At 46.1% G+C, this 22,005-nt stretch overlaps 1 protein-coding gene across 2 annotated transcripts in view; it reads right to left on the bottom strand.

Moving 5' to 3' along the window:
- The window catches only part of ABCA2 (ATP binding cassette subfamily A member 2), a 77,260-nt gene extending 55,690 nt beyond the window's left edge, over nt 1-21,570 (bottom strand). The window contains exon 1 of one of the 2 annotated variants that reach the window (XM_044306658.1): nt 21,247-21,570. In XM_044306658.1, the coding sequence (XP_044162593.1) occupies nt 21,247-21,312 (66 nt within the window). In that variant the 5' untranslated portion in view covers nt 21,313-21,570. The remainder of the gene's footprint in view (nt 1-21,246) is intronic. The other variant, XM_044306657.1, reaches the window with a different exon arrangement.
- Between the last annotated feature and the right edge of the window lie 435 nt (nt 21,571-22,005).

Genomic DNA, 22,005 nt, shown 5'->3' with positions numbered 1-22,005 from the left:
CGTGCGGCTCCCGGGGCGCTCCAGAGTGACGTCAGGGCGCCCCAAGCGCATAGATGACGTGATCGCATGGATCACATGATCCATGCGCATGGGGCGCTCTGACGTCATTCTGGAGCGCCCCGGGAGCCGCACGGACGGTAAGTATACCGCTCCCCCGCTCCCCACTACTACTATGCAACCAGGACTTTAATAGCGTCCTGGCTGCCATAGTAACTCTGAACGCATTTTGAAGACGGATCCGTCTTCAAATGCTTTCAGTACACTTGCGTTTTTCCGGATCCGGCGTGTAATTCCGGCAAGTGGAGTACACAACGGATCCGGACAACGCAAGTGTGAAAGAGGCCTAAAGGGTTTATTCACTTCAAGCTTTGTTTTTTTTTGTTAGAAGGTCCCCCCGATACTAAACGAATCACTGCTGGGACCCACGTAGTCACCAGTAACCTGCTGCAGCAAGTGTTCAATTATCCTGCAGCGCCTCCACAGGAGAAGTGAAGTATTACAAGGTGCCCATTACAGAGTAACATAGTTTATAAGGATGAAAAAAGACCTCTGTCCATCCAGTTCGGCCTGTCATCCTGCAAGTTGATCCAGAGGAAGGCAAAAAATAAATAAAAATAATATGAGGTAGAAGCCAATTTTCCTTACTTAAGGGGAAAAAACTTCCTTCCCGACTCCAATCAGGCATCAGAATAACTCCCTGGATCAGCGCCCCCTCTCTAGTAGCTGTAGCCTGTAATATTATTACGCTCCAGAAATACATCCAGGCCCCTATTGGATTCCTGTATTGTACTCACCATCACCACCTCCTCAGGCAGAGCGCTCCATAGTCTCACTGCTCTTACAGTAAAGAGTCCATAGTCTCACTGCTCTTACAGTATAGAGTCCATAGTCTCACTGCTCTTACAGTACAGAGTCCATAGTCTCACTGCTCTTACAGTACAGAGTCCATAGTCTCACTGCTCTTACAGTACAGAGTCCATAGTCTCACTGCTCTTACAGTAGAGAGTCCATAGTCTCACTGCTCTTACAGTAGAGAGTCCATAGTCTCACTGCTCTTACAGTACAGAGTCCATAGTCTCACTGCTCTTACAGTATAGAGTCCACAGTCTCACTGCTCTTACAGTATAGAGTCCATAGTCTCACTGCTCTTACAGTATAGAGTCCATAGTCTCACTGCTCTTACAGTATAGAGTCCACAGTCTCACTGCTCTTACAGTAGAGAGTCCATAGTCTCACTGCTCTTACAGTATAGAGTCCATAGTCTCACTGCTCTTACAGTATAGAGTCCATAGTCTCACTGCTCTTACAGTATAGAGTCCATAGTCTCACTGCTCTTACAGTAAAGAGTCCATAGTCTCACTGCTCTTACAGTATAGAGTCCATAGTCTCACTGCTCTTACAGTAAAGAGTCCATAGTCTCACCGCTCTTACAGTAGAGAGTCCATAGTCTCACCGCTCTTACAGTAAAGAGCTCCATAGTCTCACTGCTCTTACAGTAAAGAGTCCATAGTCTCACTGCTCTTACAGTATAGAGTCCATAGTCTCACTGCTCTTACAGTATAGAGTCCATAGTCTCACTGCTCTTACCGTAAAGAATCCTCTTCTATGTTTGTGTACAAACCTTCTTTCCTCCAGACGCAGAGGATGTCCCCTCGTCACAGTCCTGGGGATAAATAGATGATAGGAGTGATCTCTGTACTGACCCCTGATATATTTATACACAGTAATTAGATCTCCCCCTCAGTCGTCTTTTTTCTAAAGTGAATAACCATAAGGGTCCATTCACACGTCCGTAGCGTGTTTTGCGGATCCACAAAATGCGCACCCGCAAAATGCGGAACAAAGTTGCGGACGTGTGAGTGGGGCCTAATGTGGATAATCTTTCAGGGTACTGTATTTGCCCCATTCCAGTGATTACTTTAGTTGCCCTCCTCTGGACCTTCTCCAGCTCTGCTATGTCTGCCTTGTTCACAGGAGCCCAGAACTGTACACAGTCCTCCATGTGTGGTCTGACCAGTGATGTGTAAAGTGGCAGGACTATGTTCTCATCACCGCCATCTATGCCCCTTTTAATGCAACCCATTATCTTATTGGCCTTGGCAGCAGCTGCCTGACACTGGTTTCTACAGCTTAGTTTGCTGTTCACTAGAATTCCCAGGTCCTTTTCCAGGTCAGTGTTATACCATTTAGTATGTACGGGTGACTTGCATTATTCCTTCCCATGTGCATAACCTTAAATATGTCAGTGTTAAACCTCATCTGCCCCTTCTCTGCCCAAGAGTCCAATCTATTCAGATCCATCTGTAGCAGTATACTGTCCTCTGTAGTGTATATATACAGTATACTGTCCTCTGTAGTATACAGTATACCGTCCTCTGTAGTATATATACAGTATACTGTCCTCTGTAGTATATATACAGTATACTGTCCTCTGTAGTATATATACAGTATACTGTTCTCTTCCGTGTTAATTACTTTACACAGTTTAGTGTAATCTGCAAAAATAGATACTTTACTGTGCAAGCCTTCTACAAGATCATTAATACATATATTAGAGGATAGGGCCCAATACGGACCCCTGAAGTACCCCACTAGTGACGGTGACCCCTCCAATACTAACCCCTGAGGTACCCCACTAGTGACGGTGACCCCTCCAGTACTGACCCCTGTGATACCCCACTAGTGACAGTGACCCCTCCAGTACTGACCCCTGAGGTACCCCACTAGTGACAGTGACCCCTCCAGTACTGACCCCTGAGGTACCCCACTAGTGACAGTGACCCCTCCAGTACTGACCCCTGAGGTACCCCACTAGTGACAGTGACCCCTCCAGTACTGACCCCTGAGGTACCCCACTAGTGACAGTGACCCCTCCAGTACTGACCCCTGAGGTACCCCACTAGTGACAGTGACCCCTCCAGTACTGACCCCTGAGGTACCCCACTAGTGACAGTGACCCCTCCAGTACTGACCCCTGAGGTACCCCACTAGTGACAGTGACCCCTCCAGTACTGACCCCTGAGGTACCCCACTAGTGACAGTGACCCCTCCAGTACTGACCCCTGAGGTACCCCACTAGTGACAGTGACCCCTCCAGTACTGACCCCTGAGGTACCCCACTAGTGACGGAGACCCAATCTGAGTGTGTACCAGTAATAACCCCCCTCTGTTTTCTATCCCTCCTCCAGTTACTTACCCACATACAGACGTTTTCTCCCAGTCCGAGCATTCTCATTTTAGATACTAACCTTTCATGTGGTACAGAGTCAGATGCTTTGGAGAAGTCCAGATACACGACATCCATTGATTCGCCGCTGTCCAGTCTAGAACTTACCTCCTCATAGAAACTGATTACATTAGTCTGACATGACTGATCCCTCATGAAGCCATGCTGATATGGCGGTATTTGCTTATTTTCATTGAGGTCCTCCAAGATAGCATCTCTCAGAAAACCTTCAAACAGTTTACCTATGACAGATGTTAAACTTACCGGCCTATAGTTTCCAGGCTCTGTTTTTGGACCCTTTGAATATTGGCACCACATTTGCCATGCGCCAATCCTGTGGAACACTCCCTGTCAGTATAGACTCCGCAAATATCAGAAATATGGGTCTGCCTATGACATTTCTTAATACTCTTAGGATACGGGGGTGTATGCCATCTGGTCCTGGCGATTTGTCTATTTTAATCCTTTTAAGTCGCCGCTGTACTTCTTCCTGGGTCAGACAGGACACTTTTAAAGGGGAATTTACTTTTACATTCTGCATTTCATCTGACAGTGAATACATTGGAATAAAAATTATTTAATAGCTTTGCTTTCTCCTCGTCGCTCTCTGCAACTCCCCCCTCATCACTCTGTAGAGGGCCGACACCTTCAGATTTATACTTTGTACCATTTATATAACACCGCACAACAATGATTTTGCTACTGAGAGAAAAACATGCGATTTATACTAAAATCAGTGCGCGGATTGCAAATATGAACTCGGAATTTGCCTGAAACGTCTAGAAACGTACATGAAAAGCCTATTCAGTTATAATATTAGTGCATTATATTGGAGATATTCCAATAGACCTGTCCAGACGCACTCAGGCTGATGTCAGCAGTAAGTATATAAGGTGAGCTGGACACATTTTGATAAAGTGATCTGTTACAGTGCTATCAGTTTTGAAACTTGCGTTTATCCATCTTATATGTGTTACCGATCCAGACAATTTCTGCTACATATGTGGCAAATACACTACTTATGATCAGCGCAAGATTCTGACAAAGCGAGTGCGTCTTGCAGCTCGGGATGCGTTTGTGCTCGCAGTGCAGAACTTCCTTGGGAACAGACGAGCTGCAGACTATGCTGAGCTTGGCTGCCGAATGTCATTGAAAGTGCATTTCTTACATTCCCATCTTGACTTTTTCCCACCCAATTTGGGACACGTAAGTGACGAACATGGAGAGCGGTTCCATAAAGATATTTCTACAATGGAGAACAGGTATGGAGGCCGCTGGAATCCCAGCATGATGGGGGACTACTGCTGGTTTTTGCAACGGGAAAATATGGCCGTTCACAAAAGCAGAAGCAGAAGCCTGAAGCACTTTCACCAGCGCTGGGCCTCGCTCAAGTAAAAACGCTTAAACTGAAAAACGAGACTTTTTGAAATGTTGTTATTCCAGTACATTTTCATACACCGTTTACTACGCAAACATTGATGTAGATCAGGGAATTGTTGGAGTAAAACTCGTTCTGTTCAAAATTATTCAATGCTTTCCAGGTGCTTCATTTATTTAGGCTTACTTATGCTTAGCAAAATTTTGTGACGCGTTACAACAATTCTGACTTCGGATCTGTAATCCGCACACTCGGTTTTTGCCCAGTAGCAGATGAAAAGTAATTTTTTTTGTTGCGTGGTGAATTGAAGAACATTTTAGGGTTAATTTTGCTCTCTTTGACAACTAATCTCTCGGTCTCTAGTTTGGCCGCTTTTATTTGTTTTTCACATGTTCTATTTTTTCCCTTGTAGCTTTTCAGTGCTTCCTCGCTCTCCTCCTGTTTTAGTGATTTAAATGCTTTCTTTTTGTAATTTATTGCTTTCTTTACAGTTCTGTTTATCCACATTGGTTTCTTCTTGTTCCTTAAAAGGGACACTGACAGGGCCAATAAGCATATTGAGGTATATATCTGGCAGTACAGGTCTTATAATGGGTATTACAATCATCTAAGTATCCCCCCTGTCCACATTATACAAACAGTAAACTTTAAGTTTTATAACCTGCTCCAACGGTCTGCAATCTGCCCAAGGGGCGGCGTTTCACCTCTCTTGCGCCCAGCCAGCCTCCCCAACTGCCGCTTTGAAGCGCCGCCCAGCTCATGATTATTCAGTTTGCTGGGCGGCTTCTGCGGTCCCCGCTCTGAAGCGCTGCGCTGAACAGTGCCCTGCGCATGCGCCGGATCTTGTGAAGTCGGGGACAGTAAGCGCCGCCCAGCGAAGTGAATATTGATGAGCTGGGCGGCGCTTACTGTACCGGACTTCACAAGATCCGGGCGCATGCGCCGGGCACTGTTAAGCGAAGCACTTCAGAGCGGGGACCGCAGAAGCCGCCCAGCAAACTGAATATTCATGAGCTGGGCGGTGCTTCAAATCGGCAGTTGGGGGAGGCTGGCTGGGCGCAAGAGAGGTGAAACGCCGCCTGTTGGGCAGATTAAAGACCGTTAGAGCAGGTTATAAAACTTAAAGTTTACCGTTTGTATAATGTGGACAGGGGGGATACTTATATGATTGTAATACTCATTATAAGACCTGTACTGCCAGATATATACCTCAATATGCTTATTGGCCCTGTCTGTGTCCCTTTAACCGTTTATTCCCATAAGGTACCTCTCACACTGAGATTTTAAAATTGGTCACCATTTCCCAGGTGTCCCCCGACCTGTACGTCTCGTGTTCTGTCAGGTCTATTGGTTAATACTAAGTCCAGTATGGCCGCCCCTCTAGTCGGGTCCTGGACCAGTTGGGAAAGGTAATTGTCTTCGGTTATTGCCAGGAACCAGTTTCCTTATGAGATATACAAGTTTCAGTTTCCCAGTCTATATCTGCGGAGTTCCCCCATAATAACCACCTCATTATGATCTGCTGCCGCGTCTATCTGGTTTTGCCTCCATGTATCTCTCCCCACAGAGACTCCACATGTCCATGTCCCTCACTTATATCTTCTCGGACTGTGGGCTTTAGACAGGACTTTACATAAAGGCAGACCCCCCTCACCCGGTTAAATACTCGATGTGCGATTCCAGACGGGCAATTTGCTCACATTTTGAACAAAGATATGAAAACGGCTGTTCCAGGACTGCAGACATCAGACAAGACGTGCGCTGGACGGCGCTGTCAATAACGGACACATACTAAATGGGGATAAGCAAGAAAAGAGAAAAAATACAATACAATACAGTGCAGTGAGAAGAATGTAACTTACTGTCGTCTCCTCCTAAAGTCCCTGAATCTGAAGTCACGCACTTAATACAAACACACACTGGAAATCAAACACGCGGACGCTCACAAACTCGCGTTATTTGCCTGCTTGTATAAGTGCAGCTCTCAAACCAGACGGCTTTTTTTCCCCTCTGGATTGAAATCAACTACGCCGCGGCCTGTGCCGCGCGCGACTCCCATAGGGCACAACTACGCCGCGGCCCCCATAGGGCACAACTACGCCGCGGCCTGTGCCGCGCGCGGCCCCCATAGGGCACAACTACGCCGCGGCCTGTGCCGCGCGCGCGGCCTCCATAGGGCACAACTACGCCGCGGCCCCCATAGGGCACAACTACGCCGCGGCCTGTGCCGCGCGCGGCCCCCATAGGGCACAACTACGCCGCGGTGTTGTGTCGCATGTCGCAGTGCAACACCATAGACTATTATTATAAAAACTGTCATGCGACATTGGTGCGACAAATGTCATGGTGGAGCACTAGCCTAATGCATGCATCCACTGGATAACAGGTGAGGGCTCCCAGACTATTGTCCTTACATCGCACCATGGGATAGAAGGGGGATTTGGGCCGCTCTCCACTATGTACATTATCAAATGAACAGTCGAGGATTTTGCAGTCTAATGGCAGGAGCCTACGCATCGGCTGCGATGTACATTACGTTAATTAGAAACGTCGCCATCCACTCATTTTACGCCCAATGCTGGGAACATTGGATTTCAATGAAGCAGCCAATAAATCAGGAGGGTTTGCGCGTCCGCACAGTCCCCTGCACTCTCAGTCACCGCTCTGCAATTCAAGTTTAATCAATTGAGTTTGCAAAGAGCGCTCAGGTCTCGGATCCGCGGGGTCACCAACCGCCTTTACCATTGATGAGCTTCTATCAATATCGGAGGAAAATACCGACATATGTAAGGGCGGTTCTGAAGAAAAGTGGGCCGGTCCATAATACTGCCAAATAGTGCCTGTATAATTCTGTCATACACAGCCCACATCATACCAAGATAATATTGACATTTACAGCTCACGTAATACCACTATATAGTGCCAACATAAAATACTGCCATATACAGCATACATAATACCACTATATAGTGCCAACATAAAATACTGCCATATACAGCATACATAATACCACTATATAGTGCCAACATAAAATACTGCCATATACAGCATACATAATACCACTATATAGTGCCAACATAATACAACTAAACAGTGGCAATGTAATACGGCCACATCCAGCCCACCTAATATTGCCAATAGTGATAATATAATACTGTTATATACAGCCCACATAATACCATTATATAGTGCTAAGATAATATTTCCATATATAGCTCACAAATACCATCATAGAGTTTTTTTTTTTTCAAAACATTTTATTCCTTTTTACATCAATGCTCACAAATATACGATACATATATTGCACAAGTATTAGGTGCCACTTAATAGCAATTATATTGTTTCTGACAATAGCCAAATAAGGAGCATTAGATCCGGTGAATGAATAATAAACCAATTTCAACACCCCTTCCCCCCACCAACCCCTACTGTCTGGATGCAACGCCACCTTAATGTCATCTTTCTTCTCCGTTTTACCTCGCCTACATGAATCCTAATCCGGATAGCCACATCTAAAATACACCTCCTATACCTATGTCACTTAACTTTCCCAAAGTGCCTCTTATGTCCTTCTGCAGGTACCACTCAGTAGGTTTAAAGTTGTTCATGAGCGTTTTTGTGTCTTCTGTCGACAGATGCTTGACAATAAATTTTGACCATTTATTCAAAAAAGCTGCTGAACCTTTGTTTTTATTGGTCTCTGCATCTAACGGATCCATTAGCAGAAAAGGTCTCATTAGGCCCCATGCACACGGCCGTTGTTCACAGCCGTGTGCGGGCCGTGGAACCGCGGCCTGGATCCCTCCTGAGAGCAGGAGCGCACGGCGTCACTGGTTGCTATGACGCCGTGCGCCCCCTGCTGCCGGCACAGTACAGTAATACACTGGTATGATCTATACCAGTGTATTACTGTATTGCGGCGGCAGCAGGGAGCGCACGGCGTCATAGCAACCAGTGACGCCGTGCGCTCCTGCTCTCAGGAGGGATCCAGGCCGCGGTTCCACGGCCCGCACACGGCTGTGAACAGCGGCCGTGTGCATGGGGCCTTAGACTGAGGAATTCTGTGCCTGTGGGCGTTTTAGGATCTCGCCATTTTTGTAATAAGCATTTCAAGGCCACAAGTAACACCCCATCTACCAATTTGGGTACCTGCACCGTGTCTGGGAATATATGAAACAGAACTACCCCTGGGTCACATGGTAACTCTATGCCACGTGCCCTTGATCCATTCCCAGTATTGTCGTGCCTTAGGACATAACCACATCCCATGATCCAAATCTGCTTTTGGTAGACCACACTTTGGGCATTTATTTATCCACGATTCTGAATTACCCCAATGAGTTATGCTGAAAGCATATATGGCCCTGTGCATCCCTCCATTTTTCACACACTGCTGCTTTTCTTGTCATTATCTTCTCTCTCCAGTCTCCTCGCCCGCCAACAGTTTGCCCCATCCTTACTAATCGTGGCTACCGCTTTGTCATTATCCCTGTCCCTGAGCTGTCTGTATATGTCAGATAGTGACCACTTGCTTCCCATCTGTTTGAGTAGTGCATCAAATCCATTAAGGCTACATTCACACGTCAGTATTTTTCTATAATCCGAATTTCGGTCCGTTTTTTGCGGATCCGTTGTTCCTGAAAATGTTTCCGTATGTCATCCGTTTTTTGCGGATCCGTTGTTCCTGAAAATGTTTCCGTATGTCATCCGTTTTTTGCGGATCCGCAAAAAACGGAAACATGTATACATTCAATAATCAAATAAAGTTGTTTGGATTTCTTTGAAAAAAAAAAAAAGAAAAAAAGAAATTTGCTATGTGTTTCCAGGAACGGATTCCGCAAAAAAACGGAAGACGTACGGAATGACATCCGAATGTCTTCCGTTTTTGCGGATCCATTGACTTTGTATTGTACCAGGATCCGAATTTTGCGGAAAAGAATAGGACATGTTTTATATTTAAACGGACATGCGGAACGGAACGGAAACGGACAGCACACATTGTGCTGTCCGATTTTTTCCAGGACCCATTGAAAATGAATGGGTCCTGATCTGGTCCTGATCTGTTCCGCAAAAAACGGAACAGATCAGGAAAGAAAAAACGGACGTGTGAATGGACCCTAACTCTACATTCTGTTGCGACCTGTTTCAGCCTAGCCTTGCAAAAGTGCATCATCTGATAGTATTGCATTTCCTGCCCTTTACGAAGGCCATACTTGTCACATAGTTCTTGTAGCGATAAATACCTTTGTTCTTGAATATTTATTAAGTGTAGAACAGTATCGATCCCCTTCTCCCTCCAGTATTGGGAAAGTTTGTTAGCATTTCCTGCCTCAAATTCTGGATGGGCCCATAAATACATATATTTAGAAGATCTAAAGCAGGCATGCTCAACCTGCGGCCCTCCAGCTGTTGTAAAACTACAACTCCCACAATGCCCTGCTGTAGGCTGTTCAGGCATGCTGGGAGTTGTAGTTTTGCAACAGCTGGAGGGCCGCAGGTTGAGCATGCCAGATCTAAAGGATAGGTTATACAATTTTCTCACTTCCTTCCACGTTACTATGGTATCTCTCAATAGTACCGAGCTCTTAATATCTATTGGTAGCGAAGCTAAGCGCGCGTGAAGCAATGCTCCCAGATCCCATCCCTGGACCAGTTCTTTTTCCAGCTGCACATTTGAATAGTAAGATGTCTTAGCCAGCCAATCCCTACAATGACGAAAAAGACTAGCCACATTATATCTTCTAAGATCTGGAAACCTCACCCCCCCCCTTTTTCCACCGGTAAATAAAGTCCTAGCTCTTTTTTTTGACCATATGAATTTCGAGAAAACCCTATTTAGCTCCTGTAGATCACCATGTTTAATCGGGATGGGCAATGTTTGCATAGGATAGAATATTTTGGGGACACTGACCATTTTTATCAGATGACACCTTCCCATCATAGACAAAGGCAGTGATTGCCATCTCTCTCGCTCTTGTTTTCTCAATGGTGTATAATGGAGACTATAGAGAATGAGGTGATGGTCCAATTTTAATACCTAGATACTTGATATGTTTTTTTGATACAGCAACGGGGCAATCATGTATTATTGGCCTATTTTTGGAGATCTCACTTCCTATATATAAGAGCTCACATTTTTCGATATTAACTTTAAATCCTGAACTTTTCCCAAAATCCTCTATCACTTCAAATATACTGTGTATATCTCTGGAAGGATTCGCCAGAAACATCATAATGTCATCAGCAAACAATGACAGTTTCACTTCTCTCGACCCTACTTTTATTCCTTCAAAAGAGCTTGACTTTTCTAAATACCTAGTAAATACCTAGCCAGTGGCGCTAAGGCTATACTGAACAGCCAGGGCGAGAGGGGCAGCCTTGTCTCGTCCCTTTTAAGAGTGGAAAAGATTGGGAAAGAAATCCTGGTAATACAATTTGTGCTTTAGGGTCTGAGTACAAAGCCGATACATAGGTTCGGAAGGCCTCTTTTATATTCATTGCATCTAATACCTTTGCCAGCCACCCCCAGTTCACATTATCGAACGCCTTTTCGGCATCTATTGTAAGAAGCGCGGGCGATTCATTTAGCTGAGGCCTACTAGCCACAGAGTCCAGGACAGTCAGCGCCCTCGCCATATTAAACACTGCAGATCTGCCTCTTACAAATCCCACCTGAGATGGCCCAATCAGTGGCGTACCAAGGGGGGGGCGGCCCGCCCCGGGTGCCACTCACAAGGGGGGTGCCATGACGGAGTCACCCCTCCATCCACTGCTGCACCGTGACGCGACTCCGCCAGGCGCCGGCTTCTGTGGAAGGATTATTGCGGCAGCGCGCAACATGACGTCACGACGCTGACGCCGCGCCGCCTTCACCAAAGCGGAAGGATCCATTACCAGCGGTCGGACGGAGCCTGAGGCATCATCAAAATGTGAGTAAATAATTGTGTAATTAAGGGGTGTGTGTGTGCGTAATTAAGTGGGGGGTGTAATTAAGGGATGTGTGTGTGTAATTAAGGGAGGGGTAAGGTGGGGAGGGAGGGGGTGTAATTAAGGGGGGGTGTAATTAAGGGAGGGGGTGTAATTAAGGGAGGAGGTGTAATTAAGGTGGGGAGGGAGGGGGTGTAATTAAGGGAGGGGGTAATTAAGGGAGGAGGTGTAATTAAGGGGAGAAGAGAGGGGGTGTAATTAAGGGGGGGGAGGGAGGGGGTGTAATTAAGGGGGGGATGTGTGTAATTAAGGGGGGTGTAATTAAGGTGGGGAGGGAGGGGGTGTAATTAAGGGGGGGTGTTATTAAGGGAGGGGGTGTAATTAAAGGTGGGGAGGGAGGGGGTGTAATTAAGGTGGGGAGGGAGGGGGTGTAATTTGTAATAAATATTATTGAAAACATTGAAAAAAGTTTGTGCATGTTTTCTTAACTTTCTTGGGCGGGGGGTGGGGGGGTGCCAAACAAAGGGTTCGCCCCGGGTGCCAAATGCTCTAGGTACGCCCCTGGGCCCAATCAAGTTCGGCAACATGTCAGCTAATCTTAGATAGTAACTTGTGATCTACATTTATCAATGAGACAGGTCTGTACGAGGATGGCAATAGCTGATCCTTCCCAGGTTTCGGTAGCAGGCGTATATATGCTGTCTTATTAGTCAGTTGTGAGACTTTGCCCTCCAACACCTTATTCAAATTCTCTGTCAGTATTTGAGATATGTCGTCTTTCAATAATTTATAGAACTCACCAGTGTATCCGTCCGGCCCTGTGTATCCGTCCGGCCCTGTGTATCCGTCCGGTCCTGGTGCTTTTCCTGACGGTAAATTGCTAATTGTCTTTGAGACCTCTTCCAGTGACACTGGCTTATTAAGGCCAAGTAGCTGACTGTCCTGTAGTCTCGGTATATCAGTCCTATCAAGATAATGGCCCAGGGACGGCTGGGTGTCAGGTCCTGCCGGGTACAATTCCATATAATATTCTCTAAAGATCTCCAGGACCTTCTCCGGCTTATTTTGATGTTTACCTTGCCCATCTAATAACGTTGGGGAAACCAACTGGGTTCGGGGACCTTTAGACAGTCTCGCCAGCAGCCTTCCAGATTTATTCCCATATTTAAATAATTTGGAATCTTTCTGAGAACTGTACATCCTCGCCCGTCTGGTGTACCTTAATTCTAAGTTTTTCTTTGCCGTTATCCACTCTAGCTTAGTTTTTTCAGATGGGATTTGAAGGAAATCTGAATAAGTCTTTCTAAGGATATCTGTCATTTCTCCTCGTTTCTTCTTTGTTTTTGCACATAGGACACTATCCTACCCCGTAGAACGGCTTTCTCAGTATCCCATAATAACGTCGGATCGTCTCTGTGTTGTGTCTGTCAGATATTCTAAATGCCAGCCTCGTAGTAGGTCTCTAAAGTTCTCATTCTCCCCTAGAAAAGAAGGAAACCTCCATCTCCCTTTTTGTATTTGTTCCTTTAGATCCAGCTGGATTGGGGCATGATCCGAGATTACCATGTCTAGGATCTTGGGGTTGTCAATCATGTGAAACATGGAGGACGAAACCAGTAAGTAATCGATACGAGACCATGAATCGTTAAGTAAAAAGTATATTCTCGCCCTTCAGGGTTAACTGTTCTCCAGGGGTCCATGAGATCACGTTCTCTCCCTACTACTGTCCGTGTAATTGGTCTGGCCGATTTACGATCCTCCCTGCCCTCCATCGCTGTATTCATGTCCCCTCCCACTATAACATTATGCTGCCGTAAAGTGCCTCGGCGCGCGCCTATTTCCTCAAAAAACTTTTTATTATCCCCATTAGGTCCATATATATTAATTAACCCAATTCATCATAGAGTTTTAATATTATTTTTCCATATAGAGACCTCATAATACCACCTTATAGTGTAATGATAATACTGCCATATACAGCCCTCATAATAATACTTTATGGCAATATTATATTGGCCATATAAGGTAGTAAGATAATACTGCCACACACAGCTCACATAATACTATCAGAGAGTGTCAATATAACATTGCCATTTAGAGAGCACATAATACCACCTTGAAATACCAAGATAATACTGCCACATACAGATCACATGACACCAACATATAGTGGCCAAATAAAATGCAGCATGCCGCGTCTATTCCACGTGATACCACCATTCCCTTCCCATATAGTACTGCCATATACTGCTGAAGATACAGGCTGGCTGTCACCTTGTCCTGTATGGCGGTGCAGTCATTTAGGACACCGATCTGTATTAAACTGGGAAGATTTACTCTCAGGAGTCCAGGAAAGCTGGGTAATACCCCTCTGGGTAGTATTATATTAGCCATTGCACACAGCTTTCCCAGGACCAGATAGAACTAAGAATGCAGATCTTCTGCTTGGTATAGAATCCTCTTTCCCTTCTGCCCTACAGACTGGAGGCATTCGGTTATTATAGGGCCCGTCCCCCGGGGCCCCATCCTGGGGGAGCGGAGGAGGCGGCAGCTGCTATAAACAAGCTCCACGTCTCAGGGGCCCCTTAAGAAAACCCAGCGTGGAGACCATTAAATACCCTGACATCAGGATCTGCAGAGCAGTACCGGCCTGCAGACTGTTACCCCCCGCAGCCCCCCATGAGGGCTTATAGCAGGAACATAGAGGTCACCTGTCCTAGTTAATAGCATTGATAAGAACTCCATTACCTTCAGCTCGTTGAGCCCAAACAACGCCCCATATAATATAACAAAGGCGTGAAATAAATTGCGTAATAACCTAATAAAAGGAGGTTCACCCAGATGCCAACTCACCCAGCTGGGCGCTCACAGATCTAAAATATCACTAAGTATACCCAGTAAGCGCTAAGATTACCCACCATTTACCCTGCCAGCAATAAAAATAAAAAATAAAACAAAGATGGATGTAAGCAAATACACTCGGAGCAGCACTGCAGAGTATTTAAGCACTGCACTACGCTGTCTGTATCCAGTCTGGACAATCAGCAGCACAAATGTCTCCTGTCCCAGCAGTTAGGTACAACGTATCAACCTGGAGTCCAGGTACAGCACTGGCTGGATACAATTGTAACAACCCCTCAGCTGTGAGCATAGGACAGATCCTCAGCCTCCTGATGTGGAATAGAAATGTAGCTATTGGTTGACAGCTAGCAGAGATCTTAAAAATGTTGAGGAATGTAAAGAAAAAGAAAACTGTGCAGCCTGTGCTGCAGCGGCCGCTAATAGTAGTTATATTCTTGTACATAGGAGGCAGTATTATAGTAGTTATATTCTTGTACATAGGAGCAGTATTATAGTAGTTATATTCTTGTACATAGGGGGCAGTATTATAGTAGTTATATTCTTGTACATAGGAGGCAGTATTATAGTAGTTATATTCCTGTACATAGGAGCAGTATTATAGTAGTTATATTCTTGTACATAGGAGGCAGTATTATAGTAGTTATATTCTTGTACATAGGAGGCAGTATTATAGTAGTTATATTCTTGTACATAGGAGCAGTATTATAGCAGTTATATTCTTGTACATAGGAGGCAGTATTATAGTAGTTATATTCTTGTACATAGGAGCAGTATTATAGTAGTTATATTCCTGTACATAGGAGCAGTATTATAGTAGTTATATTCTTGTACATAGGAGCAGTATTATAGTAGTTATATTCTTGTACATAGGAGGCAGTATTATAGTAGTTATATTCCTGTACATAGGAGGCAGTATTATAGTAGTTATATTCTTGTACATAGGAGGCAGTATTATAGTAGTTATATTCTTGTACATAGGAGCAGTATTATAATAGTTATATTCTTGTACATAGGAGCAGTATTATAGTAGTTATATTCTTGTACATAGGAGCAGTATTATAGTAGTTATATTCTTGTACATAGAAGCAGTATTATAGTAGTTATATTCTTGTACATAGGAGGCAGTATTATAGTAGTTATATTCTTGTACATAGGAGGCAGTATTATAGTAGTTATATTCCTGTACATAGGAGCAGTATTATAGTAGTTATATTCTTGTACATAGGAGCAGTATTATAGTAGTTATATTCTTGTACATAGAAGCAGTATTATAGTAGTTATATTCTTGTACATAGGAGGCAGTATTATAGTAGTTATATTCTTGTACATAGGAGGCAGTATTATAGTAGTTATATTCCTGTACATAGGAGCAGTATTATAGTAGTTATACTCTTGTACATAGGAGGCAGTATTATAGTAGTTATATTCTTGTACATAGGAGGCAGTATTATAGTAGTTATATTCCTGTACATAGGAGCAGTATTATAGTAGTTATACTCTTGTACATAGGAGGCAGTATTATAGTAGTTATATTCTTGTACATAGGAGGCAGTATTATAGTAGTTACATTCTTGTACATAGGAGGCAGTATTATAGTAGTTATATTCCTGTACATAGGAGGCAGTATTATAGTAGTTATATTCTTGTACATAGGAGGCAGTATTATAGTAGTTATATTCTTGTACATAGGAGCAGTATTATAATAGTTATATTCTTGTACATAGGAGCAGTATTATAGTAGTTATATTCTTGTACATAGAAGCAGTATTATAGTAGTTATATTCTTGTACATAGGAGGCAGTATTATAGTAGTTATATTCTTGTACATAGGAGGCAGTATTATAGTAGTTATATTCCTGTACATAGGAGCAGTATTATAGTAGTTATACTCTTGTACATAGGAGGCAGTATTATAGTAGTTATATTCTTGTACATAGGAGGCAGTATTATAGTAGTTATATTCCTGTACATAGGAGCAGTATTATAGTAGTTATACTCTTGTACATAGGAGGCAGTATTATAGTAGTTATATTCTTGTACATAGGAGGCAGTATTATAGTAGTTACATTCTTGTACATAGGAGGCAGTATTATAGTAGTTATATTCCTGTACATAGGAGGCAGTATTATAGTAGTTATATTCCTGTACATAGGAGGCAGTATTATAGTAGTTATATTCCTGTACATAGGAGCAGTATTATAGTAGTTATACTCTTGTACATAGGAGGCAGTAGTATGTTATATTTTAGAACACAGGGTGGTATTTGGCCAGATTAGCAGTCCTTTCCCTTGAGCTTTCATTCCGGGTAACCCATACATTACTCAATAACAATGATGAAATTTCCTCGGCATAAAAAAAATAAAATATATGAAATCTGTTCTCCATTTAGGTAATAACGGAAGGCGGCGCATTTAGAATAACAATGATGAGACCAAAGAATAATCCTGAAATCTCTTTTCGGAATGATTGCTGCATCACTGATTTCTATCCATCCATAGGAGATGGAGTTGCCCTTTAAGTTTAGCAGAACAGCAGATTTCTGCCATGAGGATTTGCATGCACACAGACGGTATGTGACCCAGTTACAGCCCCAGCGCTCGCCGTGTGTACATAACACAAACTGAGTCACGGTGTTATTGGGTTTATAGATGCTTCTCGTCTTGCAGGGGGCGGAATGTGAAATGTGGAGCTGAGAAGCTGCGGCTCCGGCTCCTCAGCACCGCAGGAGGGGGTAGCGAGGCCCTCGTGTCATCGACGACTGGAGCGTCGTCATCTTACCCATCTAGAGACAACCTTCGATCACGGCCTGGGGGGGTCTATCCATGGAGTGACAGTGACAAGCCTTGTCCTCTGCAATGTAGACAGCCCATCTCCGCAGAATGGTTCGTTTCGTGCTCCGATTTCACTCTCGGATCATCCCCTCGAAGATTGCAACAATTTTTAATGACTGTTAGTTGAGTGCATAAATATACACGCCCATATGGCAGTTGATTGAAAAAGTACTCACACCCCCTAAATCATGGATTTTTATCTGTCACAGCATCCTACTAGTTAAAAAAAAAATATTTCATCAGAGTATTTATCTGAGGTATCGGTACCCCCCCCCCCCCCCGTTTATCATTAGACAGGTGATGGGCGACCGCATGCACGTCCACATGGGCAGCTTTGCATCTGAGTAATGGACCAGTATTGAAGCAGGTGACCAGTAAGGCAAGATGGCCGCCAATCAAAGCAGAGGACAGATCGGGGTGTAAAGCAGATGCTGGGGGAGGACGTGCACTGCCTGCAATGATGGAGTCCTTGACACAGGAGCTTGCACTCTAAATGAGAGACCCTATGCGGATAGACAAGCTGTGCCCAGTAATGAAGATGAATGATGAAGTTCTGCAGGGAGGGGGGGGAGGGGGGGGGGCAGCGTACACCAAACGGGCAGCATCCCCCTGCATTCTTCTATCCGCTGCCCCCCAAATCAATGGAGACCGCAAAAGAGACAGCTGCACTCTAGACATGCAAGAGACATCTGAACATAGTGTAGAAGAGACATCAAGGGAAGGCACAGGTAAAAGACAGCTCAATAGAGTGTAGAAGAGACAGCCAGAGAATGCACAGGTAAGAGACAGCAAGGAAATCCACAGGTAAGAGACAGCTCAATACAGTGTAGAAGAGACAGCAAGGAAATGCACAGGTGAGAGACGGCTCAATATAGTGTAGAAGAGACTGCAAGGACAAGCACAGGTGAGAGACAGCTGAACATAGTGTAGAAGAGACTGCAAGGACATGCACAGGTGAGAGACAGCGGAACATCATGTAGAAGAGACAGCCAGACAATGCACAGGTAAGAGACAGCTGAATATATTGTAGAAGAGACAGCAAGGAAATGCACAGGTTAGAGACAGCGAAATATAGTGTAGAAGAGACAGCCAGAGAATGCACAGGTGAGAGACAGCTGAACATAAATGTAAAAGAAACAGCAGTACAAAAGGTAAGAGACAGGTGAATATAGTGTAGAAAAGACGGTCAAAGAATGCACAGGTGAGAGACAGCTAAACAGAAGAAAAGGTACAGGCAAGAGACAGACAGACATGCAGGTAAGAGACTGAGGAGAGAGAAGGGTCAGGCAGAGACAGAGCCCAACACACAGGTAAGAGACAGTGGGGGTCATTTACTAACGGCTTTACGACTTTGTGGTGTAAAATTGACCCACGACTTTTTAAATGGCCAAGTGACAATATTTTCTGGTGTAAATGGAAGTAAAGAGACTGTCAAAAAATGACCCCCAGTGAGTCAAAAAGTGACAGTGATAAGAGACTGCAATAAAGTCCCTGATTATGCAGATAAGAGACTGTCATAAAGGATGAAGAAGACTGACAGCTTAAGAAGATCTGGAGACTTCCACATCAGTGCTTGTTAAGAGACAGCAGTGAATAGAGCAGAGAGAGTGCAGGGTGAGAGACGAGAGACAGCAGTGAATAGAGCAGAGAGAGTGCAGGGTGAGAGACGAGAGACAGCAGTGAATAGAGCAGAGAGAGTGCAGGGTGAGAGACAGCAGTGAATAGAGCAGAGAGAGTGCAGGGTGAGAGACAGCAGTGAATAGAGCAGAGAGAGTGCAGGGTGAGAGACAGCAGTGAATAGAGCAGAGAGAGTGCAGGGTGAGAGACAGCAGTGAATAGAGCAGAGAGAGTGCAGGGTGAGAGACAGCAGTGAATAGAGCAGAGAGAGTGCAGGGTGAGAGACAGCAGTGAATAGAGCAGAGAGAGTGCAGGGTGAGAGACAGCAGTGAATAGAGCAGAGAGAGTGCAGGGTGAGAGACAGCAGTGAATAGAGCAGAGAGAGTGCAGGGTGAGAGACAGCAGTGAATAGAGCAGAGAGAGTGCAGGGTGAGAGACAGCAGTGAATAGAGCAGAGAGAGTGCAGGGTGAGAGACAGCAGTGAATAGAGCAGAGAGAGTGCAGGGTGAGAGACAGCAGTGAATAGAGCAGAGAGAGTGCAGGGTGAGAGACAGCAGTGAATAGAGCAGAGAGGAGTGCAGGGTGAGAGACAGCAGTGAATAGAGCAGAGAGAGTGCAGGGTGAGAGACAGCAGTGAATAGAGCAGAGAGAGTGCAGGGTGAGAGACAGCAGTGAATAGAGCAGAGAGAGTGCAGGGTGAGAGACAGCAGTGAATAGAGCAGAGAGAGTGCAGGGTGAGAGACAGCAGTGAATAGAGCAGAGAGAGTGCAGGGTGAGAGACAGCAGTGAATAGAGCAGAGAGAGTGCAGGGAATAGAGCAGAGAGAGTGCAGGGTGAGAGACAGCAGGGATAGAGCAGAGAGAGTGCAGGGTGAGAGACAGCAGGGATAGAGCAGAGAGAGTGCAGGGTGAGAGACAGCAGGGATAGAGCAGAGAGAGTGCAGGGTGAGAGACAGCAGGGATAGAGCAGAGAGAGTGCAGGGTGAGAGACAGAAGGGATAGAGCAGAGAGAGTGCAGGGTGAGAGACAGCAGGGTAAGAGCAGAGAGAGTGCAGGGTGAGAGACAGCAGGGACAGAGCAGAGAGAGTGCAGGGTGAGAGACAGCAGGGACAGAGCAGAGAGAGTGCAGGGTGAGAGACAGCAGGGACAGAGCAGAGAGAGTGCAGGGTGAGAGACAGCAGGGACAGAGCAGAGAGAGTGCAGGGTGAGAGACAGCAGGGACAGAGCAGAGAGAGTGCAGGGTGAGAGACAGCAGGGACAGAGCAGAGAGAGTGCAGGGTGAGAGACAGCAGGGACAGAGCAGAGAGAGTGCAGGGTGAGAGACAGCAGGGACAGAGCAGAGAGAGTGCAGGGTGAGAGACAGCAGGGACAGAGCAGAGAGAGTGCAGGGTGAGAGACAGCAGGGACAGAGCAGAGAGAGTGCAGGGTGAGAGACAGCAGGGACAGAGCAGAGAGAGTGCAGGGTGAGAGACAGCAGGGACAGAGCAGAGAGAGTGCAGGGTGAGAGACAGCAGGGACAGAGCAGAGAGAGTGCAGGGTGAGAGACAGCAGGGACAGAGCAGAGAGAGTGCAGGGTGAGAGACAGCAGGGACAGAGCAGAGAGTGTGCAGGGTGAGAGACAGCAGGGATAGAGCAGAGAGTGTGCAGGGTGAGAGACAGCAGGGACAGAGCAGAGAGAGTGCAGGGTGAGAGACAGCAGGGACAGAGCAGAGAGAGTGCAGGGTGAGAGACAGCAGGGACAGAGCAGAGAGAGTGCAGGGTGAGAGACAGCAGGGACAGAGCAGAGAGAGTGCAGGGTGAGAGACAGCAGGGTAAGAGACAGTAGTGTAAGAGACAGCAGGGACAGAGCAGAGAGAGTGCAGGGTGAGAGACAGCAGGGACAGAGCAGAGAGAGTGCAGGGTGAGAGACAGCAGGGACAGAGCAGAGAGAGTGCAGGGTGAGAGACAGCAGGGACAGAGCAGAGAGAGTGCAGGGTGAGAGACAGCAGGGACAGAGCAGAGAAAGTGCAGGGTGAGAGACAGCAGGGACAGAGCAGAGAAAGTGCAGGGTGAGAGACAGCAGGGACAGAGCAGAGAGAGTGCAGGGTGAGAGACAGCAGGGACAGAGCAGAGAGAGTGCAGGGTGAGAGACAGCAGGGACAGAGCAGAGAGAGTGCAGGGTGAGAGACAGCAGGGTGAGAGACAGTAGGGATAGAGCAGAAGCCAAAGGTAAGAGACATCCAGGACCAGAGCGCTGACACCCGCCATACATGTGGCAGCACAGTGCCCGCTCCCTATCCGTGCTGCACGGTAGGCCCTGCCGCTGCCCACAGCCATTAACCCTTGCCGCTGCCCACAGCCATTAACCCATTCCGTGCCCACAGCCATTAACCCTTGCCGTGCCCGTATAAGGCTGCGGTCACTTACCGGGCTCCTCCGCTTCAGGGTGACATTTTTCCAAAGCAAAAGGTGCAGCTGGTGCAGGAAGCCCATGGTGGGCGCCGAGACCCCCGCCTACAGTGCACGGGGTTACCGGGAGGCGGGCAGCGGGCACAGCGCCGTCCAGGACATCAGGTACATAGCACAATGAAGCAGACCGGGGCAGCAACGGATTGTGGGAGAAGAGGGTCTCCGGGGACAGCCCCCCGCTGCGGCCGGCTATGCTCCGAGGTGGCACACTGTCTGGCCGCTATCAGCTGTGTTTTCATCTCCGCTTCCTCCTCCTCTTACTGCATTCACTTCCATCCTCTGCCAGTCTCTCCGGGCCCCGCCCATCCTCTGACAGTCTCTCCGGGCCCCGCCCATCCTCTGACAGTCTCTCAGGGCCCCGCCCACCCTTAAAGGCACAGGGCCTTCTTCCCTGGACATCTGTTGCAGTTGCTGCTCCACAGGAGTCTGTTCACACATTGCGGTTGAGATCCACGGCTGAAAACTGCACCGTTTTAACACAATTTTACTGCGGTTTTACAGATGAAACACATTTATATGACGCGTAAAATCTGCACAGTAAAACCGCCGGCGGGTCTCAGATATGGCACTAAACTGCAGCGTGTATCTAATCCTATCCTGTGTGATACTGTCTGCTGAGCTGTGTATCTAATCCTATCCTGTGTGATACTGTCTGCTGAGCTGTGTATCTAATCCTATCCCGTGTGATACTGTCTGCTGAGCTGTGTATCTAATCCT

The sequence above is a fragment of the Bufo gargarizans genome, chromosome 9 (genome assembly GCF_014858855.1).
Source record: "Bufo gargarizans isolate SCDJY-AF-19 chromosome 9, ASM1485885v1, whole genome shotgun sequence".
NCBI classification, from domain to species: domain Eukaryota; kingdom Metazoa; phylum Chordata; class Amphibia; order Anura; family Bufonidae; genus Bufo; species Bufo gargarizans.
Note: the sequence above shows the minus strand (reverse complement) of the source record. Positions and strands in the feature narration are given on the sequence as shown.